Here is a 24685-nt window from a genome sequence, read left to right as displayed (position 1 = left end):
GGCCTCATTTTCTCATCCACAAAATAGGCCACCTTTCCAGCAAGGTTTTTGTGAGGGGTCTGGGGCTGAGTGTGAGGAGCTCCTAGCACAGAGCACAGCAAGAGACAGAGTGCCACAGACAATAGCTAACACTTAAAGAGCTTCCTCTGTGCAGGCACACCATGGGCGCTTTACATGAGTTAATTTGTTTCATCCTCCCAACAGCCCTATGAGGTAGGTCTATTACCATCCCCATTTCACAGATGGAGAAACTGAAGTCACTAAGCTCTGCCTGAGCTCCAGCACAGACAGTCTAGCCTTTAGGTCCCAGTGAAAGGCAGCCACTGGGGAAGGCCAGCTTCAAGGGGCCCCACCCCACATTCCCAATCTGCTTACCCCAGGCCCCAATAGGGGAAGGGATGGTCCAGGGTCACCAAGTGAGTCAAGAGCAAAGATGAGGTCAGAGCCCAGGCTGCCCTCTCCCAGTCAGGGTCAGCCTGACCCCCTCCCAATTTGACGAGACCAAGAGACAGGAACCAAGGAGACAGAGGAACAAAGTCAGGGTCCCAGGGCTAAGCCTTCCCCTGGGGGAAGCAAACAGCTCAGCAGCAAAATCCACAGAGTGAAGTTTATTCCCAACAAAGTTCCCCTCCCCCCTCCCCAGCCCGGGACAGGGACAGACAGGCTGGGGGCAAAGATGGGGCTCCAGGGGCTGAGGGGCCTCTGAGAAACAGGGAAGGGCCCTGGCCCCCTGGCCTCGCCGTGTGTGTCTGGCCACCCCCAGCCTGGCTGAGTCCACTGTGCCTCCCTGCCCAGCCCTCGGGAGAGGGGAGGGGGCGCTGGCTCCTGGGTAGTTCCAAAGTGGAGTGTGAAAATAGAGAGATATATATATTTATACGCAGTGGGCAGTCCGGCGTGGCACTCACACCTCTGTCTGGAAGTCGCCATCCGGCGGTTCTGTGGGCTCCCAGGCTGCTGCCCGATGTAGGGCCAGCCGTTCTCGAGGCTTAGGGGGCAGCGAGCCCAGCGTCATAGACTTGAAGGTGCTCCAGCTCTGATGTCGCCGCTGCTGGGACAAGCCTGGACGCTCCCCTGGGCTGGGCTTCTCCTGTGGGGGAGAGCGGGAAAGGCCCGTGGAGATGGGCCAAAACCCTCTCACCCATTGTACAGAAGAACAAACTGAAGAGGCCCAGGGAAGGCCAGTGATGCCCAAAGTTACTGAGAAATCAGGTGCCAAAGTGAGGTTCAAATCCAGATCTACCTGGCTCCCGGGTTGGGTTCCTGACCCCTGTGCTCAGAGTGGCCCCCAGAGACCGTGTCTCCTTTCTGCCCACCCTCCTCAAGATCCTGGTGGAGCCCCCACCAATACCCCATCATCTCCTGAAAACCCAAGACTGTTGCTTATGCCATAGGCAGGCCCTTGGTGAGGCAGGCTGAGGTTGCCCAGGCTGGAGAGGAGGGCAGGGATGGAGGGAGCACCTTGCAGCCCACCTCACCCCCGACCCGGCCCGAGGGACTTACGCTGGACACGCTCCGTTCAGCCGCCCCACCCGAGGACACACTCCACCGCTTCTCCCTCTGCAACGGGGGCCACGGGTCAGGGTCTGACCCCAGGGGCCACTGCACCAGGTTGGGCCCTGAGCTTCGGGCAGGAGCAATTACAAGAGGGGCCCTCACCTTGGCCGTGGACTGGCTATGGTAGCGGTCGAAAGTGTGGAATTTCTGGTTGAGCTCGTGGTAGAGTTCTGAGTGCCGTTTTCGGGTATGCATCACCTTCTGGGAGCCACAGGGCGTCAGCATGGGGCACTCAGCATCCTGGGTCCCCACACCCCCGCCTGCTGCTGGCCCTTCTGAGCCAAGGCCTGACTCTCTCTTCACCCCAGAGCTACAGGCTGGGCTTGGGCAGTGAGGGGGATGTCATGGGGTTAGGCTCTGCACTGAGGCTTGGGCTAATTTTAGAAGGGGACTCTCCAGGGACAGACAGTTCCCCCCACCCACCCCACACACACAATCCAACACACACGTACACTGTAGCCCTTACCTCAAAGTCCAGATCTGAATACCGTAACTTCTTTCGCTGGGAAGGAGCAACAAGGAGGCAGTGAAGGAGAAGAAAGCTTTTTACCATGTGCAGGTGCTTTAGAGACAGGAAATCTCTGGCACCCCAGGGTCTGTCCACTGCACCTTCCCCCAGTCCAGGCCCAGGAGTTAGGAATCCTTAAAGGGCAGCCCATGAAGTTGAGGAAACAGGTTAAGGCTGGGAGACAAGGTGCTGAGGCACTCCCTGCCACAGGTCTGTAGCTCGGGCCCCAGGCCCACGCTCCCTGCTGCCCCTGCAGTGCACACGGCCTGAGGCAGACACCCACTGAGGGGCACATGTGTAGACGAGCAACTGCACATGGGTCAGAAGTCACAGTGCAGACTTCCAACATGACAGGGACACAGATCCCCAAACGGAATCACAGAGCAGACCCTCTTTCCTCTGCGCCCTGGATTCCACCCCTCTGTCCTGCCCTATCTTGCTCCATCCTCTCTGCCACCAACAGGCTGCTCCTCTCTCCCCAGAAACCTCCACTTGTCCTGCAAGTACAGGACTCAGGGTTACAGAAACCTTCCTTTGACCCCACCTTGTCCCTTTTCCTGCCAAACTGGGCCCTGACTCCCTAGCCTCCCTCCCACATATCCCTCTCCTGCCTCTCAGGGGCTCAAGACCAACTTCAAGGCCCAGATGGGGACCTATGTAGCCTCTGGTGCTGCTCAAGAAGGAGGCCTTAAAGTCTTAGTATGTCAGTGTGGGAGCATTCATGGGACCAAGGCCAACTTTCCCAGGCTACCCAGGGGGAAGCTGAGGTCTAGGGAGGAGAAGGGATTTGGCCCAAGGTTCTCAAGGATGCTGCTAAAACCACCATCTAGATCACCCAAGGCATGCTCACCACCACTGGCATCCGTGACACCCCTCTCCCGGTCATCGCACCTCCCCACCTGCTCTTTCTCCGCCACCCACCTGGCTACTCCAACTCAAGGCCCTCTGTGCTCTGCCCTGGGCCCTCCCCTGCGCTTCACCATGAACGTACACGTGTCCTCCTTGTTGCCATGTACCACTTTCTGGAGGCAGCAGGACACCACTCCCTGCCCTGATGCCGACAGGAACTATATACACGGCTGTGTCCAACTTAATCAACTCGAAATTCCCCCTCCCAAACCCACTCCTCCGCTCCTGCCCCACTGCAGTTGCCCACACCAGAATTCTAGACGTCATCCTTGACCCCTCAAGATGCTGCCACGTTTACTGCGACCTCCCACACAAGGAGCCCAGCACTAACCCCTCCCCAGTGATCCAAACACAGGCAGGTGTCCACAGAACAAAACCTGCCATGACGCTAGGCACTCCCCTCCCCAATGCCCCTGTCGAGCTTTCTTTGTTATGCCTTCCTGTTTTTGCCATCTGCAGCAGGAGCAGGCACCAAATGTTCAAGAAACATTTTGGGAGAAAAACTAAACTTGCAAACCTAGCTGCTAACTTAGTTTTCTCTGGGTTGAGGATGGGGAGCAGGTTTTTGAGGCCGAACATAAGCAGCCAATGGTGTCTGAGCTGTGGCTCCTGCCCCTTTGCTCATCCACAGCCTCCTCATCCCTCCAAAGAAAGTTCTAGAACATTCTAAAGTTCTACAGTGGCCACTACCACCTGCTTGTTGCCAGTAATTCCCTTGCAGGGAGCAGGCCTGAAGAGGCCAGAGAGAAGGTGGGGCAGCCACAGAAAACACACAGGCAGGGACAGAGCGGCTTACACTTCTCAGGAAGAGAGGGGCAATTACCACAGGCCTACGGGCAGTGCCTGAGGCTGCTTTCAGGGATGGTAACACCAGCAATCCCTAATTATCTAGCACTTTCTACCTGCTCCACACAGAGAAAATGTTCCATTTCAATTAGACCTTGCAGCAACTCTATCAAGAGGCTGCTATGTTATCCCCACTTTACAAATGAGGAAACGGGGGCTCAGAGACGAAGATGAAGAGGGATCACCTGGGTCTCGGGGTAGAGTACACTCCAGATCTCATTGCTGATCAGCAGCACCCAGATCCGAACTCAGGTCTGGGAGACTCAAAGGCCCAGGCACTAAGCCCCTACGACGTGGCCTCCCCAACAGTACAGCACCTGGCCAGGAAGCCACAGGCCCCTTAAAGGAGGGCCCATCTTAACCAGTCACCCCAGAGCAGGCACTAAAGCAAATGTGAGTGCTTCGAGAAGTGCACCCTCAGCATGTGAAGTCCAAGCCCGTGTGAAGAGCTCAGAGAAACCAGGGTTCCGCTGGAACTGCCTTGAGCACAAACCGAGGCGAAACACAACGTGAATACACTCCCTGGGACATAGAGGTCGTTGCCGGCTGTCCCTTCCCAGCTGCTGCCTGCGACTCATACACAGTCACAGGCACAGGGGGGCAGGCCTCCCACCCCAACCCCGTGCCCTACAGCCCCTCACCTCCAGGGAGCCCAGCTTCATGGTGGAGCCGGGCACAGTGCGGGGCATGGTCCGGCTGCGCTCCCCTGGCTCGGGCACTTGGCGGGCGCTGGGCGTTGGCGGTGGCGGTTGAAAGGTCATCCCGTAGGGGTTCTGTAGAGACCCGTAGGCAGGACCCAGCCCCATGCTCGAGTGGTCCACAGACAGGAAGCTGGGGTAGGCTTCAGTGTGGGCCAGTGCCTTGGCGGCCCGCCGGGGGGTGCCCTCGGGCCGGGCCCGCGGGGGATCTTCGCCTCCTCCGCCCCCACCGCCGGGCTGCAGGCTCAGAGTCCTCCGGGGCAGCACCATGTAGTCCCCCTCAGAGCCGGGCTCGGTTGGCCGCAGCCATGTGAGGTCCAGCTGCCGCAGGCCGCCCTCCCCACACATGTACACGGGGTTGGCCTCCTGAGGGGGTGGCGGTTCCCCAAGCCCCGGTGAGGCTGCCATGGGCACCAGAATGTTCCCAGGCAGTGGTGAGAAGCTGAGGCTGCCCTCAGGACCCATGAGGCAGGACTTGGGCTCCTCGTCCTCGTCCAGGGACAGGCGGGACAGTGTGCCCGTGATGGTGGACGGGTTGCAAGTGTTGACCTCCTTGAATAGCACTGGGGGCAGGAGTGGAGGGAGGTAAGTCCTGGGGAGGAGTCGTCCCCAGATGCCCTTGCCCAGGCTGGCAGGTACCAAGCCCCTGAGCCTGGGCAGTAGGGGAACTGAGTCCTGGAGTGATGGCTGCATGGCTAACACAGGCGTTAAGAAGATGACTAACCCAGAGGCCCACAGCCAGGCAGGAACTAGGATGAAGCCAAGGCCCAGCTCCCACAGTGCCCAGGGGCAGGTCCTGACCTCTGACCCTATGGCCCCAAGGCTGTCAAAAGGGCCCGGCTCCTCCCCACTCCCTGGGCAGCTCCTCCCCAGGAGACAGAACTTGAAGAAGACTCTGGACAGAATCAGGGAAATGACAGAATAATATGACAGCCGCTTTGTGCCAGGCACTGTGCTAGGCACTTGATGCCTCCTAATTCATTAAGGGTCCCACCCACCATGGGAGGAGGACAGATTTCCCTCCTTTACAGCTGTCTTAACTGAGGCTCAAGGTGTATGCTGTTTGCCCAAAGTCACACAGTGAGTGATGTTCACAGCCTTGAATCCAACTCAGGGCTCCCTGGTTCTAAAGCTGGACCCCACAGCCAGATCCCTGTCAGGGCCTCAGGGGGTGGGGCTGGGGGTTCTCCCTTCTTGCCCAGCTCTGGGGCCCATCTCCACTCTGCCCTGGCACACTCACCTGTCTGACAAGCCAGATCCACATCCTTTTCAAAGTCTGACTATAGGCAGAGAGGGAGAGAACAGATGGGCGGAGAGAACAGATGGGCAGAGAGAAGATCCATGTATCAGGGTGGGGGACCTGGACCCCACCCTACCCACCCAGAGGTTCTGCCCCTGGCACACTGCCCAACAGAGCAGAGGAGCCCCAGACATGGTCTCCTCCAGCCCTACCTGACTGGAGGGAAAATGAGTTGGGGAAGGACTTGCTCAAGGTCATCCAGCTATCAGTGGCTTAGCTGGAACCAAACCTAGTCTCTGTCTCCTCCCTGCCATGGATGAGGAAGGTAAGGGGCTGTGGGCAGGGGGCCAGGGGTGGCACTCAGAACCCACTTGTGCCTTACCCAGGCCTCCTCACTCACCAGGATCTGGAGCTGCCCGTTCTTACATGAGTCGGGGGAGTCTTCACTCTCATCGGCCCGGCACACACCCATCTGGCACTTCACCACGTCCTGGACCTGGGGGGGGGTCTTTCTGCCTCAAGGCCCCTGGCACGGTTGGCAGTGCCTCCCATCCCCGGCACCCAGGCAGGTGTGGAAGGAAAACACATCCAGCTTAGGGGATGGGGGAAGGGGCCCCAGGAGGTTGAGGACAAGGCCAAGCTGGCGGCTTGGTTGGAGCCTCAATCCTCCCTGTCTTTACCATGGGGAGAAGCAAGAGGCTGGAGTGGTCAGGGGTGCATGGGGTAGGAGAGGCCCAGCCCACCTCTCGGCGTAAGAAGCAGTGCACAGCCGTGATGACAAAGCCCTGTGCGGAGTTGAAGACAGCGAAGAGGGCCTGGAAGAGGACCGAACGGCGGTCCGTCATGGCCAGGACAGCAGACATCCAGGTGAGTGCCAGCAGGGGTAGCACCACACAGGAGCTCCAGAGCGAGGCCCTGGGGACGGCAGTGGAGGATCTATCAGCAGAGGGTCCATCAGGGTGACACTCCAATGCACAAGCTGGGCTGAGCCAGGGCCTGCACTCAGCCTGGGGCCCTTAAGTTACCCTACTACAGGCAGGGCCCCCAACTACATGACCTTGGTATCACCCCGGAAGCAGAAAAACAGAACAAAGACAGAGCAAGCGGAGACCCTGGGGGGACCAGGAGAGGTGGGAGGGAAAGACACTGACAGTGGAACTGAGCCATTGGCAGCGGCAGCATCAGGGGACAGAGATGGAGAAGGTGGAAAGAAATAGTGCGAGAGAAGAAGAGGGAGACAGATGCAGATGCTGTGAGTTTCAGCCCCAGTGTGCACAGAATCGCAGGTCTGGACCGCATCCCTAGAGACTCTAGGAGGGGAGGAGAGGAAGAGGGACACAGAAAGACAACAGACATGGTGAGAGAGGAGATGAGACAGGCAGAGACACATGGGAAGATTAAACAGGCAGAGCGCAGAGAGAACGGAGGACATCACAACACATATCTTTGGGGAGAAGATGGGGCCTGGGGTGGCTGAGGCTCCTCCCCCTCAGTTCCCCAAGGAGGAGGTGCCAGGCTCCCAGGGGCTGCTCAGAGCCTTGGGCAGAAAGATCAGAGCTGAGGCTAGGGGTCAAAGCCACGGTCAGGGCCAAACCCACACATCCCCTGCCTCCATGGCAAGGGAGGGCAGAGAAAAAAAAGCAGAGGGGCCCTGGCATCCGGGCACCAGTGCCAGCCTAGTAACAAGCTACAAGGCACAGTTGGGCAGTCTTGCCCTACTGGGCCAGGTGCCACACCCAGCCTGCTCTGTCTCATGAACAGGCCCAGTGGGAGAGCCAGGCAGGGGTGGGAACAGCTCCGGACAAGGCAGAGAGATGGGCAGGTGGCCAAGACTTGCCCCAGGAAGAGTGGTTCGGGGATGTTCAGCCGGGCAGGAGGCGGGCACACTGGTCTCCACTGCCCCCGGGGGCAGAGCCAAGACTAAAAAGTGGGCCTAATCACAGTCATGAGAGCTCCCATTGATTAACCACCAATTCTCTGCCAGGCACGACACGGAATACTTTACATACATTAGTCACACTGTGACCAAAACAACACCAATAAACAGGCATAGGGATTATTATCCCAATTTACAGATGAGGACACTGGAGGGTGCCCAGCTGGGCAGACAGAGACAGAGCTGGGATGCAAATCCAACTTGGCTGCCTCCGAAGCCCAAGGTTTTAACTGCCAGTTCTGAGAGAGTGGGTAAGAGAGGCAGACGGCAGCCCAAGCGAGAGGGAGCTTTCTACCACGTGGAGCTTCCCAAAGATGGCGCTAGCCACTTTCAGAGGCAGTGAGCTCCCTAACCCTGGAGGTGTGCAAACACGAAGCTTGACCCCTCATTGGTCAGGGAGGCTCAGATGGACTTCCAGCCCTGCGTGGGAGGTTGGGCCTGAACCCCTTGTGGATTCCTTCATTCACTCTACTTTTGTGCGGCTGGGATTTTCAGAGTCTCAGCTGCCAGGGGACGCCTCTGTGAAATAATTCCCTACCTCCAAGTTTCTCTGTCCTCCAACTGATTGTGAGATTCAATGCCTCTGAAATTCTAAGTCTCAGATTCTATGACAGATGATAAGACTCTATTATTCACTCATTCTAACATTCTTAGCTTCTGATTGTCTTATTCTAAGATTCTATCATTCTAATTCTAAGGTTCCATGGGCTCAAAAATTCTAAGGGCCGAAGCTTCTATAAGCCTCTGAAGGTTGGGGGTGTAAAAAGGAGTGTGTGGCTGTGCCTGGATAAATGTAAGCAGGGGGCGGGGGGTGGGGAGCAAGGGGTGGGCACAGGAATCTAGCATTTCCCAAGAGGCACAGACATTCACTCCCTGAGGCCCCTCTGCCACCATGTGTCAAGCCCTTGAGAGTATGTGGCAGTTGCCGGGCAAGGCAAGCTTTCCAGGGCACTGGACTGATTCCCTCCTCCCCCCACCATGGGCACTGCCCCCCATTCTTTTGCCCCCGCCCACCCCCCTTCCCCCCGGGGGCACAATGGGGGCACAACTAACATGGCGTTCCTGGCCGAGGCTGAGCTGAGCAGGGGGCTGGGGACCGCTCCGCACGCTGAGCAGGGGAGGAGCAGGCTGGCCCAGGGGCACCGCTCCGACCTCGGGGGCGGCACAGACATGGGAGAAGGGGGGAAACACATGGGAAGTGGGAAAAGATGGGGCAGTGTGAGCCCCAAATGGGGTGGGAGGGGGAGGGCAGATGAGAGAGAGAGAGGTGGGTTAGGGTGGGCGAGGGGCTACAGCTGAGCACGCCAGGTGCCCACCTTGCCTGCACCCTTGATGCACAAGGTCAGGGAGCCCCGGTCACATCATCAAGCCCTGAGTCTCCAAGAGTGGCCGTGGCCCTCCCTCCCTACATCGTTTCCCGTGAGGCCAAGTCACAGGGACCCCCCCCTCCCCTTACCCGGCCCTCTGCTTCTTGGACTTGTCTGAGATGCCATCACGAGCCATGAGCTTATTGAAGACGATGATTCCGATAAGCATGTTGACCTGGGGGCCCAGTGAAGTGGGAAGGAAAGACAGGATCACCAGGTGCCCTCCTGGCAGGGAAGGCTCCAGGTAGAGGAGGTAGACTGCCTGGGGCCATGCCCATCCCAGGACACCAAAGGGGCACATACCAGGACAATGACAGCCGCAGGGCCCACAAAGGCATAAAGCAGGCCACCCTCCAGAGAGAGCCAGCAGCTGGGGTGGGGGGAAAGAAGGGGCATCAGACACCCAGTGTCTCGCTCCCACCCTCAAACACCATCCCTCAATGCTCCCTGAGCTGCCAAGGCACATCACTCACGGGTCCGGGAACCAGACAAGGTGAGAGTGAGCCCCTGGCTCCCGCTAAGCCTTGGCCTCCCCTCTAACAGAGGCCCTGGGGCTACCATGGGCCTTGAACAGGGCCAATCCCTGAGCTTACCAGGCCTGGATTCTCCAATCCCAACACATCCTTTTACAGTCAGGGAAACTGAGGCTCAGAGACCCAGGACAATTTGCCCAAAGTCCCACGGCAGGCATGGGACAGGATTGCAGCCTGAGAGCCCTAGCAGGTCCATGAATCCCCGCTGCCCAACCCGGGAGGCCCACGTACTAGCTGGATGTACCGTATCCTTTGGTGCGGGTAAAGCCGACGGACACGGCCACCACCAGGGCAGGCAGACCTGGGGGAGCGGGGAGCCAGAGTAAGATGGCCGCCTGTCCTCAAGGTCCTTCATCCTCCCAGACCCCCAGCCCAGCTGAGCCCTGAGCCCAGAGCTCAGGGCCAGGGCCAAAGCTGAACCTCTCTTGCTGCCCCTGTCCCCAAGGCCCAGTGACAGGGTCCAGCATGGGCCCTGCTCACCCCAGCCCAGGCAGAGGAAGCGCTTGCGGACGAGGCGGGTGCGCATCCGTCCAATGACAGCCAGGTAGGACTGCCAGGCCTCGGTGAGCACCCAGCAAAAGGAAGAGAGGAAGAAGAAGTGCAGAAAGGCGGCCGTCATGGTGCACACACCCTGCAGGGAGAGGGAAAGGCAAGGGGGTGGCCCTGAGCAGCTGCCAAAGTGGGAGGCGTCGGGCTTCCCACGCCTGCTGCCGGGCGCTGCCACGGCCGCCCACCCGAGCTCCGCCCCCCACAGAGCCCTGCCAGGCACCCCCGTCTTCCTGCACCCACACACAGCACGACACAGGCCCGGTGACACGCACACGGCACTCGGCATCCGGAAGGCGGGCGGGCAGACAGCCCACGCACAGACGGGGCTGGCAGGGAGGGGGACAAATAGGAGCACCTGCCACGTCATGGCCGGGCAGGCCCCATGCCTGGCTCCAGCAGGGCTGGCGCTGTACAGAGAAAGCCAAGGGGGCATGAGGGATGGCCAGCACAGACCAGAAGCAGGCAGGTGGCACAAGAGGCTTCACCTGGGCTCCCATGTGCCTGCCAGCACCACCGACACATGCGCACACGGGTGTTCGGCTCACGTACACGTTCATAGATGTACACAGACATCCGTCTCTGGTGTCCACACCACCCCCGACTCCAACTTCCTCATGTATGCTCCCACACACACCCTCACCCAGCACACGTCTTGAGTGTCTACACACATCTGGCACTTAAGTTCATACACTCGAACACACACACCATTACCTGCAAACACTCTACCTTGATCCCCTACACCTGTTTTCACACCCCAGCACCCCTGTGAGCCTGCACCTGCCTTGCTTAGCACCCGCGACTGGCCCACGAGAATCAGGATGTTGGATGCCAGGATGGACAGGCAAAAGTTCAGTAAGATGATAGAGCGTTCAGATTTTATGAACCTGGGAGGGCATGGGGGCAGAGACAGAGGAGCTAGCTGCCCTGCCCAACCTGGGGTGGTAGGCCACCTCCCGCCCCACCCTGCCCTGCCCCGCCCCGCATCCCCCCTACCTCCAGAAGGCAGCATAGATGGCGAGGAGGGTGAGCAGCGCCATGCAGGACACAGCACAGCCAATCACAAGGGGGACCGAGGGGGAACCCGCCAGCTCCAGGGTCTAGGGTCAAGGAGCAGACAGTCAGATGGGTCAGTGGGACAGGGTAGCTGCAGGGGGGCCCTGGCCCTCCCCACTTCCTGCCTGGGACAGACTGGCACCTGCCCCGTGTCATACCCATGCACAGTAGGGGACTCCCCATTGCATTCACACGTGCACGGAGCAGATCTAGTCACATATGTGGATGCATATTTATGCTGTTACCCGCTCTTCCAGACACACACACGTGTGTACATGCATGCAATCACCCACCACCATACACCCCTGGGCGTGTGTCATCTCTGTGAGCATCCCAGGGCCACATCCTTGTGCAATCTCACCAGTACACCTACTTAAACACCATGTGGGATCACTCAGGTCCCCGCCAACACCATCCCAGATGACTGCTGGCAACTTAGGAGCATCCTCTCTCGCCCAGTCCAGGCCCTTTCCTCCCACTCACCAGGTCCTTGGGTGGCTGGGCCAGCACAGCAAAGGTGGACAGGTGCTGGCACTGGCAGCGGGTGTGGGCTGCCTGGGTCTCCAGGGTCTGGCAGCTCTCGGTGTCCCAGTCCCCTGAGCTGGCGTCTCTTGGGTGGGGGAGAGGTGGAGTGAGCCTCAGCCCAGCTTTGCAGCCCCAGTCCCAGCCCCAGTACTGGCCACTGCTCAAGGACAGGTGAAACTCAGGGCAGGGCCACATCCAAGAGGCAGGCAGTGGGACTCCAGGATTTGCCCTTGATCCCTTTGGGGAAGGATGGTACCAAGGAACCCCCGCCACTGGCCTTCCAGGCAGGACATCCCCTCCTGAGGGAGGAGTCCCAGGGCTGCACCCTTCCCCACAGAGAGCCCCTACCCAACTCACGCTCTGGAGTAGTCCCAGCTGGCACAGTGGGGATCCGTGGTGCCCTGGGAAGCAGAAGACATGAGTGCAGGGTGGGGTGGGGAGCTGACCACCCCCGACCACCACCCATCCTGCCATGGTAGCCTCACACAGGTCAGAGGTTCAGCCTGCTCTCAGGAAAAACCACCTCCCCATCAGACAGGCCTTTGGCTGCCCTTGCTGGGTCCACCCAGGGTCCCTGCCTGGGCCCCCACTCACGTTGATGATGTACGAGAGCTCCACTGTGATGAGGGGTTCAGCTGGTGGCTGGGTGGGGGGCCGCACAGTCACTGTCATCACCCTGGATGTAACGGCCAATGGGGGCCTGGGGGACAGGTGCTGAGGTCAGTTCCTGCCAGCAGGTACCCAGACCCAGTCGGGAACCCTGAAGGTGCTTTGGATCAGGGGCAGGAGACTACAAGGGGGCCAAGGCCAGGGGAAGGCTGAGTTCAGTGGGGCCGAGGACTTTGGGTGAGGTCTGGAGCTCAGTCCAATACCCCCTGGACCCCCTCTAAAGCCTCTAGGAGCTGCATGGATATCTCAGAGAAGCACCTGTGTCCAGAGCCCGGCAAGGGGTCCCCAAGGCTGCAGGAGGCTATAGAGGGATCGCTCCATGGCCAACACAGGCTCAGCCCTCCTTCTCTCACCTGGACCCTCAACAGCCCCATCTGCCCCTCCCAGGTGCTTACCTGGGGGGCGGCAGGATGAGGCCGAGGGTGCGGTAGAGCACAGCACCAATTACAAAGTAGGAGGAGGACTCATCAGGGTCCACCGGGAGGAGGCGCTGGTGGGAGTGGCCTGGGCCAGGGGGCACGGTTCCTGGGCCTCTTCCCCTGCTAGGGCTGCCTGCTGCCCCAGATGAGGCTGGCTTCCCTGGGGAGGAAAGGCTGAGCACTTCCTTGGGGAGGAAGAGGCGGTCCTCTGAGTGCCGCACCCAGTCCTTCATGCCCCGGCGGCCCCGCATGGGGAATGTGATGTCGCTGGACACAGCCGAGATGGGCTCTCGCTGAATGCTGATCACTGCAACGGAGAGACAGATATGGAGGGGAAGGTCACCGGGGAAGAGACAGATGTGGGGGAGACAGACAGCAGGAAGGCAGATGCAGACACCAAGGATAGTGCAAACACAGAGGTAGGGGGGACACATATACACAGAAACAACACAGAAATGGAGGACAGGAAGAAACATGGAGAGAGGAGTACAAATAGGGAGTTAAATGATGGAAAGGCAGGGCCCAGAGAAACAGAGAGAAAAAGGCAGAACTCCCAGAAACCACCCCTCCCCGATGGCAGACTAGGTTCGGCCATATCCAGCATCCCCTCCCCTGCCTGTCTCCCTGTACCCAGGTTGTCTGTAACAATCAGAGAGCTCTGGAAGGCCTTGAGAGCATCGCCCACCAGGTGAATGAAGTCCTCCACGACCCGGAGCAGGTGCACAGAGCCAGGAGACACCTGGAGACAGAAAGGGTGTAAGAGTCCAAGGTAGGGGTGGGTCATGGGAGAAGAAGCCTGGAAACCCAGCCCCTCACCTGCTGAGCATCATCCCACTTGTCCTTGTTCTCTGCGTCCACCATGAAGCTCACCACCTGGAAGAAGCGCTGAGGAGAGAGCAGTGGGTGTCAGGGAGTCCCAGCCTCAGGGATAGTAGCTTCCCTGCCACAGCCACACTTGCCGCCCCCAGCAGACTCTGCCATAGGGGCCCGGCCTCCCTCTTCAGTCTAGGGCTTCTGAACCCTCAGCCCTCCTTCCTCTTTGTGGGGCAGAGTGGTACCTGCACGTCATCAGCCGAGGGCACATAGGTGGCCCTCTTGAAGGTGTCGGTGACATTCCTCAGAATGTCCACGGAGAAAAGCAGGTCCCCACTGTAGTAGGTGCGCCGGGCCAGCAGCTCCTGCAGACTGCGCACCACTTGTGACATGCCCTCGCCTGCCAGCATGCGCTGCCCCTTGGCCAGGTGCTCCCGAAGCTGCAGGGGACAGATGGGCCCCTGTCACTGGAGTGTCAAGAACTGTGACCAGCCCCTGGCCCATCCCACTCCAGTCCACCCACTGCTTGAATCCAGGGGGAAAGGTCAAATAGAGATGCTCTGTGGGGAGACAGAGTCTAAGAAAGAGACACATAAAGAGAGAGAATCCCCAAAGATACTTCAAAAAAGACTGAAATAGAAATAGAGAAGGATGGAGCTCAGATGTACATATAAAAGATGCTAACCACAGTTCAGGGACAAGGCACCTCCCTAATCCAGAGGTGTCCTTGCACTCTGGAGTGTAACTCTCTCTCTTTCTCTCTCTCTCAAATACAAGCCCCAAGCACACAACAAATACCAATTACAGTCAGACAAGTACATACAGGCCACATTCGCTAACAACATTCTTACCCCATGGCAGGCCCTGGACTGGGCACTGGGGACACAAAAACAATTTCAACTTTGTCCCTGCCTTCAAGGAGCTCCCAGTCTAACAGGACACATTTTGATGAGCACTCATAACACCTAATGACTGAGAAGCTGAGGGGGCTGTAGGAACACAAAGGTAGGCACCAGGGATAAGGGAAGACACTTGAGAGTCAGGCATTGAGGGATAAGTAGAAGTTTACCAGACAAGGAGAGGCACAGCCAGCCGGAAGTGGGCACAGCATATGTATGCCAAGGTACGTAGGCATGAGCAGAATCAACTCCCTCCACCCCCACCAAAGTCTAGGACAGATCCTGCATCGCCCCAGCCCAGCAGGGCGCACTCACTGACAGATACAAGTAGCGGTACTCGTGGGAGATGCAGCGGGCAAAGCTGGGCAGCCCCCAGTAGGCCACGCCCTGGGCACTGAGGAGACAGCGGCGGCTGGCAGACCCTGCCAGGGGACAGGACAGAGGATTGAGTGTGGGGGCCGAGCTCTCACCCACTTCACTCCACACTTCAGGATGGAGGCTCAAAGAGGCTGGGGACTCAGGTGGCAAGAACAGCAGCGGTGGGGGCCTGTGGGGAGGGCCACCCAGCCCTCACCTGAGGCATTGGGGGGGCACTTGTTGTAGATGATCTCGCCAGCAGCTGCCTTCTTCCACGTCATCAGCATCACGTACTCGTCCCTGCACATCTCGTGGAAGGCTGTGGGTACAGCGGAGGGGCTCAGCCAGGCCCACACGCTTGTCCCCCAAGCCCCAGAGTCTGGCGGGCAGTACCTGGACACCTCTTCTCACTGCAGGGCTTCACCTCCTCTCCGGTGCCCTCACAGGGGTAGCCCTGAGCGCCTGTGGCCTGGCACATGCGGAAGCGGCGCTGCCAGCCTGTGTCACACGTCTTGGAGCACAGGCTCCACGCGTTCCACGGGCCCCACTTGCCATCTGTGGCTACAGAGAGTGGAGAGGGGACGTGAGTGGCCCCAGGCACCTCCCCCCACCCAGGGCTAGGGCTGCCACCTGCCACCCCTGCGCCACGCACTCACCAGGGCACTCAAGGTTGCCGCACTCTCGGGTGTCAGTGAGGGCCCCCGTACATGTGGCCCAGGCTGGGCCCGCCACACTGCACTTCCGACTGCGTTGCTGGGTCCCATTGGCACAGGACGTGGAGCACGGGCCCCAGGGACCCCATTCTAGCCACTGGCCTTCCACTGCATGGGGAGACACAAGCAGGGTTGGCCGTTGAGCAAGGGGTGTGGGGACAGGTAGGGGCAGAGCACCGCAGGGAGATGATAGAGCCTCCTAGGTATTCAGACTTTGAATGGGGCCAGGCCTACTGGAGAGGGGTGGATGAAGGGGGGCTGGGTGAGCTGGTGGTGGCTGGGCCTGGGCCTGCCTGCCTGACACCAGCTCCAGGAACGCAGGACCCCTCTCCAGACAACACCAAGGCTCACGCTCTCTTTTGGCTAGGTGCAATGGGCCCCAGGCTATCTTCTGATCTTTGTCCACACTTAAGCCCAGCTTTGTGTCCCCTCACAGCCCAGCTGGCCATGAGCACCAAAGTGCTATGAACAGCAACAGTGGCTCAGGGCTCAGGGGAAGGGGCACTGGCAAGCAGCTCCCTTCTGATGGGGTCACAGGGTGCCAACTCCAAGTAAGGGCTGGGCCACATCACCTCCCACGCTGGCAGGTAGACTTTGCCAGTCTCCCCATGCTTGGTCAAAGTTTATGGCCCCACCCCCAGGGGCAGGGCACTGGACCTGACTTCCTCCCCTCTCCCGACCCCCACCCGACTGAGCAGCGCCCGCCTGGAAGCCCACGGGTGCTACTGACCCGGGCAGGCGGCCATACTGCAGAGCTTAGTCTGCAGCTCGGGACCCTCGCAGGCCTTTCCGCCGTGCTGGGGGGGCACGCAGGTCCGCATCCGGCTCCGGGACCCCCGCCCGCAGCTGCGGGAGCACAGGCTCCAGGACCCCCACTCCTCCCACACGCCGTGCACTGCAAGGAAGCACGTGGGCGGTGGTTGGGCTGCACCTTAGCCCCGCCCACTGCCATCCGCCCACCAATCAGGAGCTCCGGCAGCTCTGCCACCACTCCTCATTGGCTCTGCCCTGGGCCTCAGGACTCCGCCCTTTGGGCCAGAGGTTAAAGACACAGACTTCTAGTCCCAACTCACACTGGGTGCCACCTGTGGACACCAGAAGGGGAGACTAGAATCAACCCAGGAGGGGAGCCAGGGTTCCTCCTCTCCTGGGGACACAGGAAAGCCCGGGAAAGGACTCAAATCTACCCCACCTCACCCCCCAACTCCTCCCTGTCCCCAGACCTAGAGCAAGAATCCAACATGGCAGGCCTGGGGCAACAGAATGCCCCTCCCGACCCCAAGCGCATGGACATACAAATAGACATGGACCTCTACATAGACACTGACACAAAGAGCTCACATTCTAGAACATAGCTTTGCCCCAGCCCTTTGCAAGCTCCTGGCACACACCCAGTTGCCAAGACCCCTTCCCAGGTAGCCCTACTCTAAGTTCCCAGCCAGGAGCTGGTCTGGCCTAGGCACTACTTCACTCCCTTGCAAGGAGCAGGACCCGCTGAAGCTGCCGCACCCTCCTGGCGAATAGGCTGTCCCCGCAGGCACATGCGCATTCTCAACAACTCCATGCCAAACTGAGGAAGGCTTCAGGGTCTAGGGGAGGCTCCCTGAGGAGTGGGATGGGGAATCAGATGAAGGAGGGGATGGTCAGGAAAAGTTTCATTTTTTTTAAGTGACATCTACCTTAGATTTTTCAAGGACAGGCTGAACTTTAATAGCCAAGGTGGAGGCAGGGCAGGGATAGGATGAGAATAAGCAAGTGCAGGGAGGTGGGAGGTGCAAGAGGGGCTGGTGTAGCCAGAGCACAGGGAACATGGAGGGCGGTGAGGGTAAAAAGACGAGCCTTGATTACCACAACGTAGGCATCAGGGGAGTGATATGTCCAGAACCAAGCCAGCTAGCGCGGGCCCTGGTCTGATTCATCTGTGTCCCCAGTGCCCTGTGTGGGGCTAGGCACAGTCAAGTTTGCTGAATGAAAGGAGGAGGCAACCAACCATCTGTGGAAGATGAACTTGCCCGAGTCCCAGGCAGGACCTGACCCTGCAGGCAGACCAGACGGGGAGGACGGGCATACCTGGGCAGGTGGCCGAATTGTTGCAGGGCCGGGTCTCCCGCAGGGGCCCGCTGCACAGGGTCCCATAGGGGGAGGACACGCAGGAGCGGGTCCGCACCTGCAGGCCCTGCCCACACGTCAAGGAACACACGCTCCACGGGGACCACTCCTCAGCTGCCGGGTCGCCTACAAGAGAGGGACAGCGTCGGCGGCAGGGGGCATCTCCCAAGCCCTCAGTCTCATGGACATCCTCCTACCCTGACCCCAAGTGACAAGCTCTTCAGGAGGCAACCCCGCCCTGCCCACAGGCCTCACGTGGCAGAGAGACACGAATGAGCTCCAGGACGTAGACACAGACGGGCACACGCCAAGCACACATGCCACCAGACATCACATAGTCGGGCCCCCGCCACAGAGGAAGAGGCGGGCCCGAGTTACCTGTCTGCGCCATGTATAGCCCAGGCTCATCTGCAGACCTCGGCCACTGGGTTTTCACCTTCGGTTCCTCTTCCGGCTCCTCACCTGGAACATGGAGGTGGTGGCAGGGGCTCAGCAGAGGCCAGCTCTGTCCTACCAGTGTGGCGCAGAGAGGGCAGCCTTGCTCGCCCTCAGCCTGTGGGTCTGGAACAAACTGCAGGACATGCTGAGAGAGCATCATGTCCTGCCCCCTGCCCTACCACCACCATTTTACAGATAAGGAAACTGAGGCTCAGAAGGCCACACACAGGGCTCACCCTCGGCCTCACGACAATCTTTTCCTCTTGCCTCAGCCAGACTGGGGGAGACTGGAGAGGAATGGCAACTCCTATTAATGAGTTCTGGAAGGCTTCTGTGCCAAGTGGTGTCCACACCTATCACCTCTAACCCTCCCCTGGGAAATAAGAGACCATTCCCCTCCATTTAAAGATGAGAAAACTGAAAACCAGAGAGGTGAAGTGACTTGTCCAAGATCACACAGCTTGGTTAGCCTGAAGTCCAGGCTCTTTTCCCTCACAGGGATGACTCCTAGGACTGACAAACAGCCAAGCTGGGCAGCAGTGGCCACCCCGAAAGCCTGCCTCTGGGACACGATTCATGCCAAGTCAGGGGCTGGGCCTGGGATATGGATTCCGGATTCTGCTTCCCAAGCAGCACTGGACTATGACCTGGAGGCACAGGTCAAAACTCCACTGAGACACAAGGGCCTAGGGCAGGTGCTCACATCCAGCAGACTCTACTCCCCATGGCCCTGTGGCCGGATCTGCTGCTGCTGCCTTGGCCCCTGCCTCACCGGGCTCTTGGCCGCCCTGATTATGATGTCTGGTCTAAGCCTTGGAAGCACCACCAGCCCTGGAGGAGGGGCTGGGAGCTCCCATTCTCCTCCTGCTCAGACATGAGCTCATCTGGGCCCTCTCCCCCAGGCTGGGTAGTGGCGATGGAGGCAGACATCAGTCCAGAGGAGAAACTCCCAGCCCAGGTAGAGGCTGCTGGGCAGGTGGGACCAGAACAGCATTTTGGGACAGGGCTCAGCCCATGCTGCTTTCAGACTAGAAGGTACTCCTCTCCCCGACCCCTAGGCTCTCTCCCATTTCTGAAAGCCAGGCCAGCACTGAACAGGAACTCTGTGTTTGAAGGAATCCAGCCTATCCTCTTCCTGGCCCCTGCCGCCCAGTCTAGGCTCTGCGTCTGAGAGAAAGCTCTTCTTGACTAGGATGAAGAGTGACCACTCTGAGCAAACCTGCTGTCCAGGGGGGCCCTGAGCTGCCCTTCAGCCCAGCTTCTGTCTCATCCATTCCTGAGGCCTCCCTCCACTTCAGCCACCAGTCCCAGGACCTGATCTTCATCATACTCAAAACTTCTCCACCATCTCTGAAACCTAGGCTCCCTCCCCCCAACCCCAGACAGCTTCAGTGTCAGGCAACCCTGGTCCCAACTGGGGTGTGGACAGCTGTGTGACCTTGGGCCAGTGTCTTTGCCTCTCTGATCCTGTTTTCTGACCTCTGTAGACCAATACTCAGAAAACCCGATACCCTGAGGGCTGACTTGAGGATTCCCTGACTAGAAGCCATGAAGCCCTCAGTGCCCTGCTTGGATGTGGGGATGCTCAGAAGGCAGTAACTATCTGGCTTCTTTTCACTATCTCCCCTCCCCTCACCACCTGCACCCCTTCTGCACCCTCACATGCCATCACCCTTCAGTCCCCTGGGCCCCCTCCCTTTGAACAGCATGTGCCATCCCCCTTCCCCTTGGCCTCACTTTGGGCCCTACCTGTATCAGGACCACAGAGTTGCTGGTGCCACACCTGGCAGCTCCTGAACCCCCTCAACCCAGCCCTTCTACCACACCCGCTCAGCCAGTCCCCAGCCCCAGAGCCCTATGACAAACCGCCTTCTCCACGTCCACACCCAGGCTGCTGAAGAAATCTACAGCTGTGCCCACTGGCACCACCATAGATTCAGGGCCGCACATCCGTTGGGTGCATGGGGCCAGATCTTGCCTTCTCCCCTCAAGCCCATCTCTGCCTACTCCCTCTCTGTGAGGAGCTCCTTTACAGAGAAAGCGGAGGCCATGGCATGGGAGCCCCCCAACTTCTCGCCCCACCTCCCCTACCCCACACTTTCCTGTAGCCCTTCTCCTCAGAAGGGCCAGCCCCTCAGCCTGGTCCTGCATCTGAGCCCTCCTGCCTTCTCAGGAGACCTCCATCCATCATCCTTTCTCCCCTCAGTGCTTTGTCAGCATTCTCCTCTCCTCAGGCAGCCTGTGAACAAATCTGGGCCTCTTCTGGTCTGGAGGGGCACTCTCCCTTGACCCTCCTGCCTTCTCTGGCTACTGCCCTCAGCTTCTCTTCACCAACCCTCAGTGGTCCACAGCTGGCACTCCCATTTCTTACCTGCCACTCACGTCCCAGCTCAAATGGTCACTTCGCCTGGTAATCCACTGCAGTCTGGCTTCTGACCACATCTTTCTGCTGAAACTGCTCTTGACAGAGTCATCAGTGCCCTCCTTGTTGCTAAATCCTAGGGACACTTTGCAGGCCTCGTCCTGCTTGACCCCTCAGCAGCACTAGGCCCTGCGGACTCTCCGGCCTTGAAACCCTCCCCTCCCTGGCTCTCTTGGTTTCCTCCTACCTCTCTGGCTCCTCTGTCCCCCGCCTCCTTGACTGTCTATCCTCCTGCTGCTTCCCCGATCTGGTATCCACACTTTATCCTGTTTTCACAGTATAACACCCTCTCCCTTAGGCTTCACTAATCCCCCCTGAATGGCTGCTCCCAAGTCATTGTCCCCAGGCCCATGCCCCATGCTTTACTCTTCTGTATAGCTTCCTGCCTCCTGAACAGGTCCCCTGACGGAAGCCCTCAAACTCAGCATGTCCAAAATAGGGTCATCATCTCTCAAATCGTCTTGTTCCCCACCTTCTTTGCCTGGAAAACTCCTAGTTAACCTTCAAACCCCACTTCAAATGACCTCTTGTATATAAGTCTTCCTTATCCCTCACTCCCCTAGCAGAGTTGGCTACCCGTTCTGGTATGTACCCTCTAACCACAGATGAGTCCATCTTCTGAGTGTCTGAACTTCCCCTCACCCAAGAGCCCTTTTTGAAGGAAAGCTGTGTGTGAACCATTTCCCTGACCATGGTGGACACAGGCACAGAATCTGGCTGGGAGAAACATCAATAAACACCAATGATCACACTGCTCCTAGCTTCCCCCTACCCCTTGGGGGTCACTAGAGTATCAGCTCTGCCCTGCAGCCCTCCACCTAGACCATCCCCAAGTCTGACACCAATTTATTAAACATGCTGGAGATGCCATTGGACTTGTTGCATATCTAGCCAGGAGTCTTCTCATCCAGCTTCTTTTTGGCATCTTGGCCATTACTACTGTCTGTGGCACCCCACACTCCATCCCCCAGCCTGGCATTCAGTAACCCCATCAAACACGGCCGTGGGAGAGACCAGCCTGACTTGCTAGTCGTGGACCCACATTGCTTCCTGTGATACCCACGCCCTCTACTTTTGCTGGCCAGCCCCACAATATCACCAGAGGTGGTGTCAGTGGTTTCTAGAATCCACCCCATGTCCCAGGTCCAGCTCTCGAGTCCTCTTCTAGCCTCCTGGGCTGGGCCAGAGAGGGGAAGGGACAAGCCCAAGGCCACGTAGCTGGGGCCTGCACTGACTACCCTCCCTTCCTCCCAACCCTGCCTCCCTCAGAGGAGAGACCAGCAATGTATTTGCCCACCGGTGAAAGACAGTTCTCCCTGGGGGGACGACGACACCTGAGACCAGAGACGTCACCTACTGAGACAAACAATTACTCAGCATACACCACGTGCAGGCCCCAGGCAGCTCTGGGCCCAGAGCAGCGGGACTGTGAGAGGAAGCTAGGCCAAGAGGACAAGGAAGGGTCCAGGAAGGGGTGTAAGCACCCCCAGGTCCCAAGCGTCCTGCCCAGTGAGCACCGTAAGCTGACTGGATGAGGGGTTCTGATGCTCACAGTCCTACAAGCCACCAGCCTTCCCACCTGGCTGCTGCCTGGGACCCGCTTCCCCACTCAGCCCTGGATGATCTCTTAATTGTTCTGTTTTGTTTTGTTTTGAAGAAGGTAACATTTCATACACAAATCCCACATGCCAGTCACTGCGTGCTCCACATTGCCTCATTTAATCCCCCCTAGGATGGGCTCTCCCATTTCACTAATGAGGTACAGGTTCCAAGGGCTTATCCTGGAGAAAGGCCAATGTAGGATTCGAACCCTGGCCTGCCTGATTCCGAAGACTGTGCTCTTTCCACTGAACTGTGCCACTTCTGACAAAATGCAGCTCAACTGCGACCTCCTCACAGATGCCTTTCCTATTTCCCACGGGATCTCAAGTTACTCCCTTGCCCACCAAAGCCCCCCAATACTTGCCTCTATTATCCTGTTTTCTCACCACTCTCCCATTGTTCCTTTGCACATCTACTCCCCCCTCTTCCCCAGGTAAGACTGATTCTCTGCAGCCTCCAAAGTGATCCCCTGGGGCCCAGCTCCAGCCACATACGCTCTGCTGAGGAAACTTCAGTGGCTCCCCACTGCTACAGCCACAGCGTAAACCTCTGAGCCTGGCATGCCCTAGCCCCTGCTGACCTGTTCAGTCCTGGTTCCCTCTCCCAACCAGGCAGCCAAGCACACTGGGAGGCCACGTGGGCCAATGGGAAGGACACAGATCTGAGAGCCAGACAGATGTTGTTTTGATTTCCAAGTCTGTACAGTCTTGCTGTGTGTCCTTGGGCAAGTCGCCTCACCTCTCTGAGTTTCAAAATGTCCAACTGAAAATAGAGATGACGCTTCCTACCACAGGTTCATCATGAGAATAAAAGATGAGAGATATGGTCCACCTGGAGCATAATAAGTTCTCAATGAAAAGGGGCTGCCACCCCTGTCATTATCCACTGAACATGCAAATGCTTTCTTCCCGCCACTCATCTGCTAATGGTGTCCCCTCCTCCTGGAATGCCCTTCCTCAGCCTCAATCTGCCTGCCAAAATCTTCTAGACGTCAAGTGCCACCCCCTCCAGGAAGCCTCCCTAGGCTGACTGCACAGAGGTTTGGGTGTGTGGGTTCCTTCTCCTGCTGCAGCTGTGAGTCTCCTGGGCTCATCCCTCTCCTGGGTCCTGAGGGAGGGTCTCAGTCTCCCTTGACCTTCTAGCACAGATGGCCCCACTCTGAGCAGCCAGACACAAGATGGGCATTTAGCAAACATGGGCCAAATATCCCTGAGGGTTCCTCCACCCCAACCACACAGGGCCTCTAGTCTCACCCCTGGCACTGGGTGGGCACAGGCGCTCCGCCAACTGAGCAGAACTGCACACACCTGCTATGCCATGCTCTGCAGAACCTGCCCCCTAAACTCTACACAGTCCAGCCCCCTCAGCCTCCTTTGTCGTGAATGTGTTAAAAATAACCACGATAATCATCACTTCCACGGAGAGAGAGCAGTGCAATTTACAAAGCAGTCCTCCCTTCCTTGGTCCCTCTGCGTCCTCCCTAATGCGGGCCCCAGAGCCCCAAGCATCAAACGATCCCCTTGAAACACTTCTGTCATGTCCCTCCTTGGCTCTCACCCTCAGTAGTGCGTTAGGATCCCAGTGGGACAGGGGCAGAGGAAGGTGGCTCTTGTAAATTCCAGGCTCTACCTCTGCAGTCCAAATCAACTAGGTACCCCCAGCTAGGATGCCAGTCCCCCTCTGATGACTTCCTCCCAGAGCTACTGGCCTATCTGCCCAGCCTCCCAACAGAGCTAGCTGGGTCCCTGCCACCTCCAACATGTGGCCAGGAGCTCCTAGAGAGCAGGGACCACATCTGACTCATCCTGCCTCCCCCACGATGCCAACTTCTCGCTGTCTGAAAGCCCTTGGCCAACAGGGTGAGGTCCCAGCGTTTGGGGGCAGCAGTCAGAGCCTCGGGCCCATCTCCCACCTCTGGGGCTACTTTCTAGTAGACGTCAGTCTGCTACAGCTCCCTGCACCCAGCATGTTCACACTCTATGCCCCAGCACAGGCTGTTTCCTCTACCTAGAAAGCCCTTCCCCTTGCACCAGGAAATGATCTGGGGAGGCTCACAAACGTGCCATGAAACAACACTAGGCCGTGGTCTGAGGAAGTGATCCCCTTTCCAGGTCTCTCTTTAATAGAGTGACTATTTGCCAGTCTGCCTGTGATAGTGCAGTTTGCGCCTGCCACCTTGATGTAATTATAATCTCGAAAATGTTCTGGTTCAGATGATAAAGTATATGGCCACCTTCCTTTTAATCCTTCCAAATGCATGAGAAAGAAGGTTTCTGTGCAGTCTGAGACTTTAACATACCCCCATCACGTGCTAACTTCTCTTTCTAACAGGAGAGATGAGCTTCTAGCTAGAATTTAATAATATCACTGTTTTCAGTGTGGTTGTTTTTCTGGTTATCGTCTATTTCAGACAAGTGAAACTCTTTTTCCATTGACGATATGAAATTTCTTTTTAATACGTACAATTTAAAAAGCAATTTGCTTTAAAGAAAAGATTCACAGGCTAGTGAATTCCTATTTACTCCT

The 24685-nt window shown here is 58.2% G+C and overlaps 1 protein-coding gene across 12 annotated transcripts in view; it reads right to left on the bottom strand.

The window, feature by feature from the left end:
- Positions 1–566: 566 nt before the first annotated feature.
- The window catches only part of ADGRB2 (adhesion G protein-coupled receptor B2), a 36096-nt gene continuing 11977 nt past the window's right edge, over positions 567–24685 (bottom strand). The window contains exons 3-31 of one of the 12 annotated variants that reach the window (XM_031464596.2): positions 18076–18159; positions 17659–17823; positions 16319–16483; positions 15532–15696; positions 15269–15436; positions 15093–15194; positions 14834–14940; positions 13865–14059; positions 13623–13691; positions 13437–13545; positions 12783–13113; positions 12313–12418; positions 12076–12119; positions 11677–11803; positions 11134–11237; positions 10922–11024; positions 10072–10222; positions 9823–9892; positions 9362–9428; positions 9148–9233; positions 8745–8843; positions 6499–6670; positions 6156–6251; positions 5756–5795; positions 4459–5078; positions 2021–2056; positions 1657–1755; positions 1501–1557; positions 567–1087 (exon numbers count right to left, since the gene is read on the bottom strand). In XM_031464596.2, coding sequence (XP_031320456.1) covers positions 902–1087; positions 1501–1557; positions 1657–1755; positions 2021–2056; positions 4459–5078; positions 5756–5795; positions 6156–6251; positions 6499–6670; positions 8745–8843; positions 9148–9233; positions 9362–9428; positions 9823–9892; positions 10072–10222; positions 10922–11024; positions 11134–11237; positions 11677–11803; positions 12076–12119; positions 12313–12418; positions 12783–13113; positions 13437–13545; positions 13623–13691; positions 13865–14059; positions 14834–14940; positions 15093–15194; positions 15269–15436; positions 15532–15696; positions 16319–16483; positions 17659–17823; positions 18076–18159 — 3923 coding nt within the window. In that variant the 3' untranslated portion in view covers positions 567–901. Of the gene's footprint in view, positions 1088–1500; positions 1558–1656; positions 1756–2020; positions 2057–4458; positions 5079–5755; positions 5796–6155; positions 6252–6498; positions 6671–8744; positions 8844–9147; positions 9234–9361; positions 9429–9822; positions 9893–10071; positions 10223–10921; positions 11025–11133; positions 11238–11676; positions 11804–12075; positions 12120–12312; positions 12419–12782; positions 13114–13436; positions 13546–13622; positions 13692–13864; positions 14060–14833; positions 14941–15092; positions 15195–15268; positions 15437–15531; positions 15697–16318; positions 16484–17658; positions 17824–18075; positions 18160–24685 lie in introns of those variants that run through there. The other 11 variants (XM_031464597.2, XM_031464605.2, XM_031464598.2 and 8 more) reach the window with 11 other exon arrangements.

Source organism: Camelus dromedarius, chromosome 14, assembly GCF_036321535.1.
Source record: "Camelus dromedarius isolate mCamDro1 chromosome 14, mCamDro1.pat, whole genome shotgun sequence".
Taxonomy (NCBI): Eukaryota; Metazoa; Chordata; class Mammalia; order Artiodactyla; family Camelidae; genus Camelus; species Camelus dromedarius.
The sequence above is the reverse complement of the archived record's forward strand: the minus strand, read 5'-3'. Positions and strand labels throughout refer to the sequence as shown.